An 18,269-nucleotide genomic window follows, 5' to 3' on the forward strand; every position below is an offset into this window, starting at 1 on the left:
AGTCCCATTTGCCAGCACTTGGCCCATATCCCACTAGCCCTTCCTATCCATATACCCATCCAAATGCCTTTTAAATGTTGCAATTGTACGAGCCGCCACCACTTCCTCTGGCGGCTCATTCCATACACATACCAACCTCTGTGTGAAAAAGGTGCTCCTTAGGTCCCTTTTATATCTTTCCCCTCTCACCCTAAACCTATGGCCCTCTAGTTCTGGACTCCTCCACCCCAGGGAAAAGACTTTGTCTATTTATCTATCCATACCTCTCATGATTTTATAAACCTCTATGAGGTCACCCCTCAGCCTCTAACACTCCAGAGAAAAAGCACCCAGCCTATTCAGCCTCTCTCTATAGCTCAAATCCTCCAACCCTGGCAACATCCTTGTAAATCTTTTCTGAACCCTCTCAAGTTCCTTCCAATAGGAAGCTAACCAGAATTGCACACAATATTCCAAAAGTGGCTGAACCAATGTCCTGTACAGCTGCAGCATGACTCCCAACTCCTGTACTCAATATTCTGACCAATAAAGAAAACCATACCAAATACCTTCTTCTCTATCTTGTCTACCTGTGACTCTACTTTCAGGGAGTTACGAACCTGCACTCCAAGGTCTCTTTGTTCAGCAACACTCCCCAGGACCTTACCATTAAGTGTATAAGTCCTGCTAACATTTGCTTCCTCAAAATGCAGCATCTCGCATTTATCTGAATTAAACTCCATCTGCCACTACTCAGCCCATTGGCCCATCTGATCAAGATCCCATTGAGGAACCTTCTTCGCTGTCCATTACACCTCCTGCAAACTTACTAACTTTACCTCCTACATTCACATCCAAATCATTTATATAAATGATGAAAAGTAGTGGGATCAAAAGGATCCCAGCACCGATCCTTGTGGCACTCCACTGGTCACAGGCCTCCAGTCTGTAAACAAACCCTCCACCAGCATCCTCTGTCTTCTACCTTTGAGCCAGTTCTGTATCCAAATGGCTAGTTCTCCCTGTATTCCATGAGATCTAACCTTGCTAACCAGTGTCCCATGGGGAACCTAGTCGAATGCCTTACTGAAGTCCATATGGATCACATCTACCACTCTGCCCTCATCAATCTTCTTTGTTATTTTTTCAAAAAACTCAACCAAGTTCGTGAGACATGATTTCCCACGCACAAAGCCATGCTGACTATCCCTAATCAGTCCTTGCCTTTCCAAATATGTGTAAATCCTGTCCCTCAAGATTCCCTCCAACAACATGCCCACCACCGACGTCAGGCTCACCAATCTATAGTTCCCTGGTTTGTCCTTACCACCTTTCTTAAATAATGGGACGACATTAGCCAACCTCCAGTTTCAAGACATCCTCCTCTGTAATATGGACATTTTTCATCACCATCTATTTCCCCACATTTTCTGTCTTCCATTTCTTCTTCAGTAAACACTGATGCAAAATACTCATTTAGTATCTCCCCCATCTCCTGTGGCTCCACACAAAAGTTACCTGAATATAAAGTATAGAATTCAGACATTCTGTTATAATCCTGCAATTAATTGGCAGTATTTAAAAGCCCAGGTCAGGTAAGTGTTTAAGCTGAGGCCCAAAACTAATTAAGTGCTTAGACCAGCATGCAAATGATTTTACTAATGCTTCTTTCTGTCTTCTATTATCTGTAATATAATTCTATATTGGCTCATATATTCTTGTGATCAATCAGGTATTGATTAAATAATGATCTAAGTGTGTTGTTAATATTATTCCACAGATGGAGCCACAGGCCCTGAAAGGAAAAACCAAACTTGCTCAGTTCACAAAGGAAGAGGTAAAAACATGTTCAAGAGTGTGAATCTACACCTGTTTGTAAGTTATGGTGACTGTATGTGTGGACATGTGTTGATATGTGTATGGTATATGCAAGCCTGATAGGAGAGCCATGTATTAGTTGGAACAAACACAGAAAATGCTGGAAAGTAGGGCTGGCAGCATCTATGAAGAGAGAAAGAGAGTTAACATTTGTAGTTTGGTCTGACTCTTCTTCAGTTTTGTGCAGAAGGGACTTTGTTTCCACAAGGACTGTGAGGTGATCACTTTTACCAATGCTGCCACAAACAGACAGCTCAGCAGCCGGCAGATTGGTAAGGATGAAGTCAAGTCTGTTTTACCATCTTGTTGGCTTCCTCACCATCTGCTACAGATGGGGTCTAGCAGCTACATCCTTTAGGACCTGACCAACTCAATCAGTAAATGTTGCTGCTGAGCCACTCTTGGTGATGGACATTAGTGGTATGCGGTAATCAGCAAGAGGGTTCCTTGCCCGTGTTTGACCTGATACTATGAGACTTCATGGAATCCGGAGACAATTTTGAGGATTGCTTGGGCAATTCTCTCCCAGATATATGCCACTGTGGTGCCACCTCTGCTGGGTTTGTCCTGCTGGTGGAATGGGGATGGTGATGGTGGTATTTGAGACACTGTTTGCTAGGTATGATTCCATGAGTATGATTATGTTGCTTGACTAGTTTGTAAGACAGCTGTCCCAATTTTGGGACTGGCCCCCAGATGTAGTATGGAAGATGTTGAGGTGTTGACAGGGTTGTTTCTACTGTTGTTGTTTCAAGTTTCATTCCTTTTTTTGAGACTTTCTATTGTTTGATACAACTGAGTGATTTGCTAGGTCATTTCAGAACTAGTTAAGACTCAACCACATTGCTGTGGGTCTGGAGTTACATGTAGGGCAGACAGGTGAAGATGGCAGATTTCTTGATGTGCCAGGTGGGGTTTTATGGCAAATGTTTCGTTGTCATTATTAGGCTTTTATTCCAGGATTTATTAAATTGAAATTACACCATTTACTACAACGATGGTGGGGGTGAAGGGGGGGATTCAAATGCAGGTCCTCAGAACATTACTTGGGTCTCTGAATTAATAATCCATTGACAACACAATGACACCATCACCTCTTTATTAAACAAAAGTGCCAATCTCTGATGGAGAAAGCCTGGCCATGATAGTGAGAGCACCTAATCCTAACCATTAGACCATCAGGGAAGTCGGTGACCGGAATTGGATCATGTTCTGTTACTTGTGAAGAACATTCACTAAGTTCTGCAAGATGCAAATGACACTAATAAGTCAGCCAAGGCTTAAAATAAGTACTACCATCTCTGAATCATTGGCCAGAGTCTGACTCCAAAGACCTGAGCACATAATGTGGCTGATATTCCTGACACAGGTCCAAGGAAGTTCAGCAATGGTGGCACCACCAGCTGTTAGATGAGATATTAAGCAGAGGCAACTATTTGCCTTCATGGGTGGGCATAAACCATCCCATGATGTAATTTTGAAACATAGCAGAGGGACTGCATCCCAGTGTCTTGGCCAATATTGATTTATCAACTGACCTCACCAAAACAGATGATCTGGACAATCTACCTGTCATATTTCACTGGATTACAATAGTGACTGCACTGAAAATTTACCTCCTTGGCTGTGAATCTCTTTGGAGATCATTATACAAACACTCAAAGAATATAAAATGAAGGACACTTGCATGGTTTCCAGTACTTATAAAGTCTCTGGATGTATTTTTTATTGGTCAATTGATGTGAATGTTGCATTTGAGAAGGTAGTCATGGTTTGGTTTCTTGAAGCACTGCATCCGATGAGGTGGAAGGAATGATTTTGACCCAGAAATAGTGGAGAGACAGAGATATATTTCCCAGCAATGGCTGTGTGTGAAGGGGATCATGCAGGGGGTGATGTTTTCTGCTGCCCTTGACTTTCTGGAATTCACATTGTTGGACTTTGCATATTTGGAAAGTGCTTTTGAAGGAACAATAGCAAATTACTGCAGTTCACCTACTCAATGGATCTTGATGGTATAGAAACTGATTGTTTAAAGAGTGGATGGGATACCAATCAAGCAGATTACTTTACCCTGAATGATGTTGAGCTTCTTAAGTGCTGTTGGAGCTGCAGCCATCCATCACACCTTTACTGTGCCTTGTGGGTGACATCCAGCCATAGGGGAGATGGGAGTCAGCTACTTGCTGCAGAATTCCCGGCCTCTGACCTCTTCTTACAGTCAATGGAAAGTTCCTAGGCCAGAGGTGAGGAATCCTGTAGTGAGTAACTCATCTAACTCTCCAAAGCCTGTCCTCCCCTATTGCCTGGTTGAATGCAACTCAAACAACATTCAGCATGCGTGACACCATCCAAGACAAAGCAGCCCAGTTGATTGATGCTACATTCACAGACATCTAATCACTCCCCCTTTCTCCAAATCTGCTTACTCAGCATTTTCCAAATCCATGATCACACACCAGCAAGAAAGGCAAGATCAGCAGATACATAGGAACACCACCACTGCAAGTTCCCTTCCAAGTCACTTATTATCCTGACTTGAAAATATATTGTCATTCCTTCTGGGTCAAAATCCCAGAACTCTGTTTATAAACCCATTATGAGTCTACCTACAGGACATTGACCACAATGGTTCAGGAAGGCAGCTCACCACCTCCTTCTCAGGAGTAATTAGGAAAGGGAAATAAATGCTACCTCCTCAAGCAAAGCACATATGTCTCTGAATGAATTAAAAAAAAAGGATTTTGATAGTGAGCGATTCAATGATGGTGATGCTGTTGAATGTGAAGCGGAGATGGTTCAATTCTATCTTGTTTGAGGTGGACCTTCAATCTTCTTCCTGACCTCTCCACCCCCACCCCACTCCGGCCTATCACCTTCAACTTATCACCCTCACCTTAACCTCCTTCCACCTATCGCATTTCCAATGCCCCTCCCCCAAGTCCCTCCCTTTTATCTTAGCCTGCTTGGCACACTTTCCTTATTCCTGAAGAAGGGCTCATGCCTGAAACGTCGATTCTCCTGCTTCTTGGATGCTGCCTGACCTGCTGCACTTTTCCAGCAACACGATTTTCAGCTGTGGTCATTAACTGCCAGGAATGAATGGGGCGATGGACAGCTCACTGGGCTGCACAGGTCATTGCATATCTCCTCATCTGACTGAAAACATTCCTGGAGTTTCAAGTTTTGTCCTTCTTAACAAGATTTCCAAATAGATTCTAAATCTCAAACCTTCCTCAATCAGATCTGCATGCAGGACTGCATTATGCTGTGTGTGACGTTTGTATGACCTGGCTGCAGGGCTGCATTATGCTGTGCATGGCTGTTGTGAACCTTCGTGCAGGGCTGCAACATGCTCTGCACGGCAGTCCTCCGAGCAGTAGCCAGGATGTGGGGAGGAAGATAAATCGGGAAAGAGAAAAGACATATAAATATTACAATACTTACAGGAGTCTTCAATACGCAGGTGGACTGGGAAAATTTGATTGATAGCAGATCTCAAGAAAAATAATTTTTAAAATGTCTACAAGATGGTTTTTTGGAGCAGATTGTTGGAGAGCCCAGTAGGGAACAGGCATTTCCAGATTTGGTGGTGATGTGTAATGTGGCAGACTTTATTTGAGAGCTTAAGGCGAAGGAACACCTAGGAGCAGTAATCATGATCTGATAGAATTTACCCTGCAGTTTGAGAGGGATAAGCTGCAATCAAATATAATACTATTACAATTGAGTAAAGGTAGGTAAAAAGACATGAGAGACCAAGTGGCCAGATTGGATTGGAAAGGGGAGTGTAGCAGGGAAGACAGTGGAGCAGCAATGGCAGGAGTTGCTGGAGGTAATTCGGGAGGCACAGCAGAAATTCATCCAAAGGAAGAAAGAACATACTAAGGGGAGGATGAGGCCACTGTGGTTGATGACAGAAGTCAGGGACAGCACAAAAACAAAAAATAAGATGACGATTGGTGGGATGCCAGAGGATTGGGAAGCCTTTAAAAAGAGGATAACTGAAAAGGAATAAGGAGAGACAGAGAGAGGATGAAATACAAGATTAAGCTAGCTAGTAATATAAAAGAAATTGCAACAGTTTTTATTTAGACATCTAAAAATTAAGAGAGAGGCAAGAGTAAATATTGGATGACTGGAAAAGTAGTAATGGGGACAAAGAAATACCGGAAGAATTGAATAGATATTTTTCATCAGTTTTCAAGGTGGAATACACCAGAACTTTAAGACTGTCAGGGGGCAGAAGTGAGTGTGGTGGCCATCACTAAGTTGAAGGTACTGGGGTAACTGAAAGGGCTGAAGGTGGATAAATCACCTGGATCAAATGGAATATGCCCCAGTGCTCTGGAGGGGAGAGCTGAAGAAATTATAGAGGTATTGATGGTGATCTTTCAAGAATCACTGGAGCCAGGGAGGGTCCCAGAGGATTGTAAAATAGGTAATGCAATACTCCTGTTTAGGAAGGAGAAAGGCATAAGACAGGAGATTAGTTAGCCTGATTTCAGTAATCAGACTAAAATTGGTCAGATTTTAGAGTCCATTATTAAGAATGAGATTGTGGAATACTTGGAAGTGCGTGATAAGATAGGAAGGAGTCAGTACAGCTTTGTCAAGGGGAGGTCGCGCCTAACAACTTTGTTAAAATTCCTTGAGGCAACAAACAAGTTAGATAAAGGAGAGCCAGTGGACATGATCTATTTGGATTCCTAGAAGGCCTTTGATGCCACACAGGAGACTGCTAAATAAGATGAGAGCACATGGTATTAGGGACAAGGTACTGGGATAGAAAAAGGATTGGCTGACTGGCGGAAGGCAAATGATATGAATAAAGGGTTTTTTTTTAGGATGGCAACAAGTGATTAGTGGAGTTCCACAGGGATCCATGTTGGGACCACAACTATTCATAGAATCATAAAATCCCTATGGTGTGGAAACAGGCCATTAGGCCCAACAAGTCCACACGGCCCTCCGAACAGTTCCAGACCCATTCCCATATCCTATTTCTCTACATTTACTCCTGACTAATGCACTTAACCTCACATCCTTGAACACTAGGGGCAATTTAATATGGCAATTCTCCTAACTTGCACATCTTTGGATTGTGGAAGGAAACTGGAGCACCTGGAGGAAACCCACACAGACACAGGGAAGAATATTCACGTTCTACATTGACAATCTGGATGAAGGCAATGTTGCTGAGTTTGCAGATGATACAAAGGTAGGGGGAGGGACAGGTAGTATTGAGGAAGTGAGGAAGTGGCAGAAGAACCTGGACAGGCTAGAAATGTGGGCAAAGAAGTGGCAGATGGAATACAATATGGAAAAATGTGAGATTATGCACTTTTGTAGGAAGAATCAAGGTAAAGACTATTTTCTAAATGGGCAAAGACTTAAGAAATCTGAAGCACAAAGGGACTTGAGAGACCTGTCTCAGGATTAACATGGAGGTTTAGTTGGCAGTTAGGAAGGTAAATGCAATGTTTGCATTCATTTCAAGAGGGCTAGAATACAAGAGCAGAGATGTACTGCTGAGGCTGTATAAGGCTGTGGTCAGCTTGGTTTTGGACTTTTGTGAGCAGGTTTGGGTCCTGTATCTAAGAAAGGATGTGCTGGTTTGGGAGGAGGTGTAGAAAAGGTTTACAAGAATGCTTCTGGAGTTGAAGGGCTTGTCATATAAGTCACAGTTGAGGACTCTGGGTCTATACTCGATGGAGTTTAGAAGGATGGATGGTGGAAATCTCATTAAAACCTATAGAATACTGAGAGAACTGGGTAGATTGGATGTGGAGAAGATCTTTCCACTAGTAGGCAAGACTAAGGCCTAACGGCACAGCGTCAAGTGAAGGGATGACCCTTAAGAACTGAGATGAGAACAGATTTCTTCAGCCAGAAGTGATTAATCTGTGGAACTCATGGACATGGAGGGCTGTGGAGACCAAGTCATTGAGAGTATTTAAGATAGAGATAGGTTCTTAGTTGGTAAGGGGATCAAGGGTTATTTTCGAATCCCTACAATGTGGAAACAGGTCCTTTGGCTCAACAAGTCCACACCGACCCTCCGAAGAATGACCCATCCCCAACCTCTTTTTACTCCTGACTAATGCACCTAGTCTACACATCCCTGAACACTTTGGGCAATTTAGCATGCCCAGTTCACCTAATCTGCATACCTTTGGATTGTGGGAGGAAACTGGAGCACCCGGAGGAAACCCACACAGACACGGGGAGAATTTGCAAATTCCACACAGATAGTTGCCCAAGGCTGGAATCGAACCTGGGTCCCTGGTGCTGTGAGGCAGCAGTGCTAACCACTGAGCCACCGTACCACCCTAGTTATGGGGAAAATGCAGGAGAATGGGGTGGAGAAACATGATTGAATGGTAGAGTAGACTTGATGGGCCAAATTACCTAACTGTACTCGTATCTGTTATGGTCTTATGGTCCGTGGCCATTGTGGACCTGCATGCAGCCTTGCATTATGCTCTGTATGACAACTGTATTTTCCTTACAGCAAGTTAAGTCACAATGTTTGTAATGGTAAAATATGGAAAGATTTTCATACAATCAGCTGATTTTTCATCGGTCATAAAAGGATATTGAGGTTTCCAATGTTGGCATGGAATATGTTGATATGCTGAAATATAGGATGTGGGTGAAGATTGTTCGGAATATTAACAATAATATGAGCTGAATGGCCTAAATCTGTGTTGTCTGTTCTGTATAATTTTCCACAGAAAACAGATGCAAACCTTACACCAGTAGATGTGGGGATGTATTGTATCACCAACTGTTTTTCCTTCAGGTTGTAAGTTTGCTCACTGAGCTGGTAATTTGCTTTCAGATGTTTTTTCACCATGCTCAGTAACATCATCAGTGAGCCTGCGATGAAGCTGGCGTACTGTCCCACTTGCTATTTATGCTCTGAGGTTGAGGGTGATATCACGTCCGGTTCTTTTTTTGAGAGGTTGGTAAATGAGGTCCTAATCGATACATTTATTAATGGAGTTCTGGTTTGAATGCTAGGCCTCTAGGAAATCCCGTGCATGTCTTTGTTTAGCCTGTCCCAGGATAAATGTCTTGTCCCAGTCGAACTGGTGTCCATATACTCAAACTAGTATATGGATACTAGTGACAGTTGGTCATGTCTTCTAGTGGATAGTTGGTGCTCATGTATCCTGGTGGCTAGTTTCCTGCCTGTCTGTCCAGTGTAATGTTTGTTGCAGTCCTTGCAGGGTATTTTGTATATGATGTTTGTTCTTCTGGCTGTGGGTATGGATTCCTTTAAATTCATCAGGAGCTGTTTCAGTGTGGTGGTAGGTTTGTGGGCTACCATGATGCCTAAGGGCCGGAGTAGTCTGGTCAAGGTCTCCAAGATGTCTTTAATATATGGCAGGCAGCTAGAATCTCTGGGTGTGTAGTGTTTTCTTGTTTAGGTCTGTTGTTTAGGAATTAGCGAACTGCGCTTATTGGGTACCCGCTGTTCCTGAATACGTTATATAGGTGTTTTACCTCAGCTTCTTGTAGTTCCTGGGTGATGCAGTGTGTTAAGGCTCATTTAAATAATGTCCTGATGCAGCTCGTTTGTGGGTATTGGGAGTCCATCTTACCCTGAGTTGAGGGGTTAGTGGCTACAGAAAGTGTCTTTCAGATGATTATAGGAGCTCAACTGTATAGGGCACCAAGACATTTTCCATTGAGCTTTCTCATTTTGTCTGTCCACAATGAATTATTTGACTCAATTTTGCAATGGTCAAAGCAACAATTTTGTCTCAGAGTCAAGCGACAACTAGCTTTGATAATGCACAATTGTAGGGTGAAGACTGGTTACTGACTGGCTGCAATAACAGTCTCCACAGGAGTGCTTTTGGGTGTGAAATATTTTGTTAAACTGATGCTTGCATTCTGACACCAACAACTTCTGTATTTCCATCTATCTTTTCACATCTCCAATGCCTCAGTTTTTAACCAGAAGTGACATTGGTCACATGTTGTTCCAGCTCAGCAATCAGACCTTCTTTACAATCTACTTTCTGAAATTGGATAAAAAAAAACAACCAGCTTAATACACACCATCCAGCTTTTTCCTAAGAACCTGCAGGCACTCTCTTTTCTTTGATTCTCAAGTGACTATTTAATTGTTTATTGATGTCTCCTCAGCACAATACTATCAAATGTTGGTTGTGTATTATCTTGATGAATGAATGAATTTATTACTATTTATGAACAATGAATTTGAATTAGATTCAGGGGTGCTGCTGGAAGACTGGAGAATTGCAAGTGTTACATCCTTGATCAAAAGGGAAGAAGGACAGATACGTCAGTTATAGGCCAATCAGTTCATTAGCAAGGCTGGGAAAGCTTTCAGGAAAATGTTAAAAACTGTCAGGGAAATGGGTGGTGGATCAAGGACAAAACTCTCTGCTGGTTGGAGATTTATCTCACAAAAAGGAAGATGATTGTGACTCTTGGAGGTCAATCATCTCAGCTCCAAGACATCCATAGAACATAGAGGGTGGTACGAGATGGAAAGTATTCAGCCTGGTGCTCGGTGACCAGTGGTGTTCCTCTGTTCTGGGACCTCTGCTCTTGTGATTTTTCTAAATGACTTGGGTGAGGATGTGAAAGAGTGGATTAGTAAGTTTGCTGATAACATGAAGGTTGGTGGAGTTTTGGATGGTGTGGAGGGCTGTTGTAGGTTGCAATGGGACATTGACAGGATGCAGAGCTGGGCTGAAAAGTGGCAGATGGAATTCAACTTGGAAAAGTGTGATTCATTTTGGAAGGTGCAATTTAATTGCAGATTATAGGGTTAAAGGCAGGATTCTTGGCAGTGTGGAGAAACAGAGCGATCTTGGGGTCCATGTCCCTCAATAGATCCCTCAAAGTTGCCACCTAAGTTGACAGGTTTGTTAAGAAGGCATATAGTGTGTTGGCCTTCATTAGCAGCGGGATTGAGTTTAAGAGCCAAGAGGTTATGCTGCAGCTCTATACAGCCCTGGTCAGACCATACTTGGCATATTGTGTTCATTGTTGTGGTTCTGTTCGCTGAGCTGGAAGTTTTTGCTGCAAACGTTTCGTTCCCTGGCTAGGGAACATCATCAGTGCTATTGGAGCCTCCTGTGAAGCTTCACAGGAGGCTCCAATAGCACTGAGGCTTCACAGGAGGCTCCAATAGCACTGATGATGTTCCCTAGCCAGGGAACGAAACGTTTGCAGCAAAAACTTCCAGCTCGGCGAACAGAACCACAAAAACGGACACCCGAGCTACAAATCTTCAACCAGACTTTAAATATTGTGTTCAGTTCTGGTCACCTCATTATAGGAAGGATGTGGGCAGAGGAGATTTACCAGGATGCTGCCTGAACTGGAGGGCATGTCTTATGAAGAAAGGTTGAGGGAGCTAGGGCTTTTCTCATTGGAGTGAAGAAGGGTGAGAGATGACTTGATAGAGGTGTGGTGGGTGCGTAGAGTGTACTGTCAGCAGTGGTAGCAGAGTCAGATACATTAGGGACATTTAAGCAACTCTTGGATAGGCACATGGATGATAATAAAATTAAGGGTATGTAGATTAGTTTGATCTTAGAGTAGGATAGAAGGTTGGCACAACATTGAGGGCTGAAGGGCTTGTACTGTTCTACGTTCTGTCTCTGCAGGAGTTCTTCAGTGGAGTATCCTAGGCCAACCAGCTTCAGCTGCTTCACCTTCATAAGGTCAGAAGTGGGCATGTCCAGGTTTGGGCTGAGAAGTGGCAAGGAGTATTCATGCCACACAAATGTCAGGCAATGATAATTTCCAACAAGAGAATCAAACTGTCACTCCTTGACATTCAATGGCATTGCCATCATTGAACCTATACTGGCAACATCCTGGGGCTTACCAATCACCAGAAATAGAACTGGACAAGCCATATCAAATTGTCCTTCCTTTGTATTGAATTCCCCTCACAAAGTGATACTATTCCTTTTGCCTTCCTAATTACTTACTGTACTAATATTTTGTGATACATGACCTGGATGATGTCGTGCTTCTTGAGTGGTGTTGGAGCTGCACTCATCCAGGCAAGTGGAGTGTATTCCATCACACTGCTGATGTTTTAAAAATGTTCTCATGGGATGTGCACATTTCTGTCTGGGCCAGCATTTGACACCCATCCCTATTCACCCTTGAACTGAGTGGCTGACTAGGGCCATTTCAGAGGGCAATCACTTGTAGGTCAGACCAAGTAAAAACAGCCATTTTATTCCCTAAGAGACATTAGCACACAATATGGGATTTTACAACAATGGTTACCACTGGGTAGCTTTTAATTCTAGATTTTTTCTGAAATTGAAATCTATTTTCAAGATTTGCCATGATTCAAGCACACTCTCCCAGACTGTTAGACCTAATCTAGTGACTAAACCAGAGTATCACCATAACCAGAGTATCACCATAACCAGAGTATCACCAAATCCGCTCACTTGTGTTTTGTAGGTAGAGGGCAGACATTAGGCAATCAGGAGGTGATTTACTCATTGCAAGCTCCTCCTGTATCCATATTATTTGCATCATTGATCTAGATTCATTTCTGGTCAATGTTGACCCCCAGGATGTTGATAGTGGGGGATTCACTGATGCTAATGCTGTTGAATGTCAAGGGTAGTGATTAGATTGTCTCTGATTGGAGATGGTCATTGCCTGACATTTAAGTGGTGTGATTGTTACTTGCCACTCTACAGCTCAAGCCTGGCATATAGACACAGACTGCTTGTGAAGAGTAGCTGAAGAGTCACTAATGATGCTGAACATCCATCAGTGAACTTTTGCACCTCTGACCTTATCATGGGAATATCACTGATGAAGCAGCTGAAGATGGTTGGGCTAATTGTATGTTAATGTCTTTTAATGATGTCCTGGAGCTGAGATCATTGACGTATTAGAAAGTGAGGACTGCAGATGCTGGAGATCAGAGTCAAGTCTGTGGTGCTGGAAAAGCACAGCAGGTCAACAGCATCCAAGGAGCAGGAGAATTGATGTTTCAGGCATAAGCCCTTCATCAGGAATCACCAGCACTACTGTGCTTTTCCAGCTTTTTCGACTGAGGTCATTGATGTCCAGCAATCACAACCATCTTCCTATTTGCGAGGTATGACTCTAAACAGCGGAAAGCTTGTCCCTGATTCCCATTGATACCAGTTTTGCTAGGGATTTTGATGCCACACTTGGTCAAAGGCAGTCACTGTCTCAGCTCACCTCTATACTTCAGCTTTTTGGGAGGAAGGAATAGGAAATCCCTACTGTCCCCTCAAAGTCTCACATTCCATCATCTTCTCCCATCCATTCCTTACCTGCATTCCACCCACCTTGCCACATCCTTGCTGCTTATTTTCAATAACCATAAAACCATAAGACATAGGAATGGAAGTAAGGCCAATTGGCCCATTAAATCCACCCCACCATTCAATCATGGCTGATGGGCATTTCAACGCCACTTACCCGCACTCTCCCTGTATCAGTTGTAACAGTAATAGTTGTATTTCTGGCCTGATGAAACAAAGCATTCACCCAATCACCTTCCAACAGAGCCACTAAATGATGAAAAGGAACAGGATTTGCCCAGGATTTTCTAATACGTCAATTGCAGAATTTGCCCTGCTCTCCAACTAAATGTTTAGAGATGGGTTTAATAAATATGGTGTGACCCTCTGAGGTAAGTTGTATGTAACTGTGACCCCTGTACTGTGCTGGTACTCTGCTAAAAGGTTGTAGCCTGTACACTTCAAAGTGTGCTGTTCTGTACCCTTACCATCATATACAGTGCGTTCATAAACATTGCTTAACAGTAACCAAGAGTTCTGGCCTGAGCTTGTTTGAAGATCTGAAAAATCCACTGAACGTGGAGCACTGAGCACAAAGACACTGTGCAAGGAACACAACACTCAGCATAAGAATATTGAACCTCGATCACAAAAAACACTGATCACAAGAATACTTAACATGAAAATACTGAACACTGAGCATGGGGACACTGAACAGGAGAACACAGCACGAGAACATTGAACATGACAATACTGTACACGAGAACACTGGACACTGGATATTTTGCAATACTGCTGCTTGATTGTTCTTCAGAAGCTGACAGTAATTTTCTTTTCGTTCCATTCAGTTACATTTGTTATACGAAGAAGCCTTGTATACCTTTATTCATCGCAATGGTAAAGCTTCAGCATCCCACAATGCAGACGAGAAAGAGCTCCTTCATTACCTGCAGAATGTGAGTAAGCTAACTCAATATATTTTACCTTCTCAGCAGAATGATACTGAAATACATTAACATGGTTTCCTGCAGATTCAATGGGTGAAAAGAGAAAGAATTGCATTCATATTTTGCTGTTCATGAACTTCAGGATGTCTCATGCACTTGAGAACTAACTGGAGGTTCATCACTGTTCTAGGAAACATGGCACACAGCAGCAATCCATGAACAGCAATGAAATAAATGGCTGGTTCTTTTGTGAGAAATAAATATTAGCCAAGCACTGAGAGAACGCACATCCACTAGAGAGGATAGACCAGGCCTTAATCAATACCTCATCTGAAAGATGACCTCTCATACAGTTTTGCACCACTTCAGTGATTCCATGAGAGGGCTACCCACAGAGAAGCTACTGAGCCACACCTGTTGAATCAACACTATACATACATGTGCCAACAACTTGGTTATAACTCAGCTGCCAGCTTATCAGATTCACCAGAAATGTTTGCTTTGATCAGAAGTGGGCAACATAAACTAAATGGGTTGTTTGGCAGATCTAATGGAAAGCTACCAGGGCCAGTCATCTATGTACATGCTGAAGAGGTCAGCATTGTATGCTGCATTGGGCTCCACACCATAGGAAGAACATAAAAACTTTAGAGAGGATACAATACAGATTCATTGGCCTTGTCTGAGGAAACATCAACATGTAAAGAGGTTCTTTAAGTAAATTAAAGGTAAAAGAATAACTAGAGAGAGAATAGGACACCCTCAAGGACCAAAGTGGACATGTATGTATTGAACCACATGCGGCAGATACTCATGTGACCCAGTCAAGGCATGATATATTGCCGAGACCAAGCAGACGCTACGACAACAGATGAATGACACCGCGCAACAATCGCCAGACAGGGATGTTCCCTCCCAGTCAGGGAACACTTCAGCGGTCAGGGACATTCAGTCTCGGATCTTCAGGTGACCATTCTCCAGCAGGCTTTGGGATATGCAGCAACGCAGAGTTATTGGACTATAACCTGGTGTTGTGTGATTTTTAACTTGAGCAGAAAGGTTAAAGTTTGAACTGGTTCTTTGGAAAAGTGTTTAGTCGGAAGGATTGTCTCTGTGAAAGTGACAGGACAGGGGTTTGATTGTTTCCTGGTTTTCCTCTCAGTTACAAGAATTAAGTGAGTATTACTGGGTGGCTACAGGAAAATATTTGCATTCATCAGTGCCTTCAAAAATCAAGCAAGATATAATCCCATGTGCCTGTGTTACTGATTGCGGAGACAGCTGAAATGAACTTTAGTCATTTATATAAGTAATTTGGATGTGAACATAGGAGATATGGTTAGTAAGTTTGCAGGTGACACCAAAACTGGTGGTGTAGGAAACAGCGAAGAAGGTTGCCTCAGAGTACAATGGGACCTTGATCAGCTGGGTCGACAAGTAGCAGATGAGGTTTAGAATCATATTCAGATAAATGTGAGATGCTGCATTTTGATAGGGCAAATCAGAGCAGGACCTATCCACTGAATGGTAGGGTCCTGGGGAATGTTGCTGAACAAAGAGACTTGAGGTGTGCGTTCATGCATGTTCATCCATTAGGTGGGCCGGTGGCTCAGTGGTTAGCACTGCTGCCTCACAGCACCAGGGTCCCAGGTTTGATTCTGGCCTCAGATGACTGTCTGTTGGAGTTTGCATATTTGCCCTGTATCTGCGTGGGTTTCCTCTGGTGCTCCAGTTTCCTCCCACAGTCCAAAGATGTTCAGGTCAGGTGAATTGGCCATGCTAAATTGCCTGTAGTGTTAGGTTAAAATGTGTTGCTGGAAAAGCGCAGCAGGTCAGGCAGCATCCGAGGAGCAGGGGAGTCGACGTTTTGGGCATGAGCCCTTCATCAGGAATGAGGAAAGTGTGTCTAGCAGGCTAAGATAAAAGCTAGGGAGGAGGGACTTGGGGGAGGGGCATTGGAAATGCGATAGGTGGAAGGAGGTCAGGGTGAAGGTGATAGGCTGGAGTGGGGGTGGGGGGCAGAGGGGTCAGGAAGAAGATTGCAGGTTAGGAAGGCGGTGCTGAATTCGAGGGGTTAGACTGAGACAAGGTGGGGGGAGGGGAAATGAGGAAACTGGAGAAATCTGAGTTTATCCCTTGTGGTTGGAGGGTTCCTAGGCAGAAGATGAGGCGCTCTTCCTCCAGCTGTTGTGTTGCTATGGTCTGGCGATGAAGGAGTCCAAGGATCTGCATGTCCTTGGAGGAGTGGGGGTGAGTTGTAGTGTTGAGCCACAGAGTGGTTGGGTTGGTTGGTCCGGGTGTCCCAGCAGTGTTCTCTGAAATGTTCCGCAAGTAGGTGGCCTGTCTCCCCAATATAGAGGAGGCCAAATTGGGTGCAGCGGATGCAGTATATGATGTGTGTGGAGGTGCAGGTGAATTTGTGGTGGATATGGAAGGATTCTTCCCCCCTTACTTCCCTCCAAGGCCCCAAGGGATCCTTCCATATCCACCACAAATTCACCTACACCTCCACACACATCATATACTGCATCCGCTGCACCTGATGTGGCCTCATCTATATTGGGGAGACAGGCCGCCTACTTGCGGAATGTTTCAGAGAACACCTCTGGGACACCTGGACCAACCAACCCAACTACCCCATGGTTCAACACTTCAACTCCCCCTCCCACTCCACCAAGGACATGCAGGTCCTTGGACTCCTCCATCGCCAGACCATAGCAACACGACGGCTGGAGGAAGAGTGCCTCATCTTCCGCCTAGGAACCCTCCAACTACAAAGGATGAACTCAGATTTCTCCAGTTTCCTCATTTCCCCTCCCCCCACCTTGCCTCAGTCTAATCCCTCGACCTCAGCACCGTCTTCCTAACCTGCAATCTTCTTCCTGACCTCTCCGCCCCCACCCCCACTCTGGCCTATCACCCTCACCTTGACCTCCTTCCACCTATCGCATTTCCAACGCCCTTCCCCCAAGTCTCTCCTCCCTACCTTTTATCTTAGCCTGCTGGACACACTTTCCTCATTCCTGAAGAAGGGCTCATGTCCGAAAGGTCGACTCTCCTGCTCCTTGAATGCTGCCTGACCTGCTGCGCTTTTCCAGCAACACATTTTCAGCTCTGATGTCCAGCATCTGCAGTCCTCACTTTCTCGTAGTGTTAGGTGCTTTAGTCAGAGGGAAGTGGGTCTGGGTGGGTTGCACTTCGGAAGGTCAGTGTGGACTGTTTGGGCCAAAGGGCCCGTTTCCACACTGTTGGGGAATCTAATCTAATCTTCATACTTCCTTGAAAGTGAAATTGCAAGTAGGCAGGTTCGTGAAGAAGGTGTTTGGTATGCTTGCCTTTATTGGTTAGTGCATTTGAGTATAGGGGTTTGGGAGGTCATGTTGCGGCTGTACAGGACATTGGTTCGGCCACTTTTGGAATAATCCATCTGGTCTCCTTGCTATCAGAAAGATATTGGGAAACTTGCAAGGGTTCAGAAAAGATTTGCAAGCATGTTGCCAGGATTAGAGGTTTGAGCTATAGGGAGAAGCTGAATAGGCTGGGGCAATTTTCCCTGGAACATCAGAGGCTGAGGTGTGACCTTATAGAGGTTTATAAAATCATGAGGGGCATGGATAGGATAAGTAGACAAAGTCTTTTCCCTGGGATGGGGTAGTCCAGAACTGGAGGGCATAAGTGTAAGGTGAGAGGAGAAAGATTTAAAAGATACTGAAGGGGCAACTTCTTCATGTAGAGGGTGGTGCATGTATTGCAAGAGATACCAGAGGAGGTGGTGGAGGCTGTTACAATTATGTTTAAAAGGCAGCTTGATGGGTATATGTATAGGAAGGGTTGAGAGGGTATGGTGCTTATACCAGTAAATGGGACTAGATTAATTTAAGCTATCGAGTCAGCATGGATGAGTTAGATCAAAGAGTCTGTTTCTGTACTGTACATCTTTATGACTACGCCTCCGCACCTACTTCTTCAACCAGGATTCTCGCCCACCCTCTGACGACCCCTTCTCCTGTCTCCAACACACCCCATCCACCTGGACACCCCATGCTGGCCTCTTACCCGCCCTCAATCTCTTCAGACCAACCAACCCAACCACCCCGTGGCTCAACACTTCAACTCTCCCTCCCACTCCACCAAGGACATGCAGGTCCTTGGACTCCTCCATCGC

At 44.1% G+C, this 18,269-nt stretch overlaps 1 protein-coding gene across 4 annotated transcripts in view; it reads left to right on the forward strand.

Annotated features, from left to right (window-relative positions):
- The window catches only part of unc13d (unc-13 homolog D (C. elegans)), a 169,320-nt gene that overhangs the window by 21,078 nt on the left and 129,973 nt on the right, over nt 1-18,269 (forward strand). For 3 of the 4 annotated variants that reach the window (XM_060844631.1, XM_060844633.1, XM_060844632.1), the window contains exons 2-3: nt 1,760-1,816; nt 14,006-14,113. In XM_060844631.1, coding sequence (XP_060700614.1) covers nt 1,760-1,816; nt 14,006-14,113 — 165 coding nt within the window. Of the gene's footprint in view, nt 1-1,759; nt 1,855-14,005; nt 14,114-18,269 lie in introns of those variants that run through there. The other variant, XM_060844634.1, reaches the window with a different exon arrangement.

This window comes from Hemiscyllium ocellatum, chromosome 25 (genome assembly GCF_020745735.1).
Source record: "Hemiscyllium ocellatum isolate sHemOce1 chromosome 25, sHemOce1.pat.X.cur, whole genome shotgun sequence".
Lineage (NCBI taxonomy): Eukaryota > Metazoa > Chordata > Chondrichthyes > Orectolobiformes > Hemiscylliidae > Hemiscyllium > Hemiscyllium ocellatum.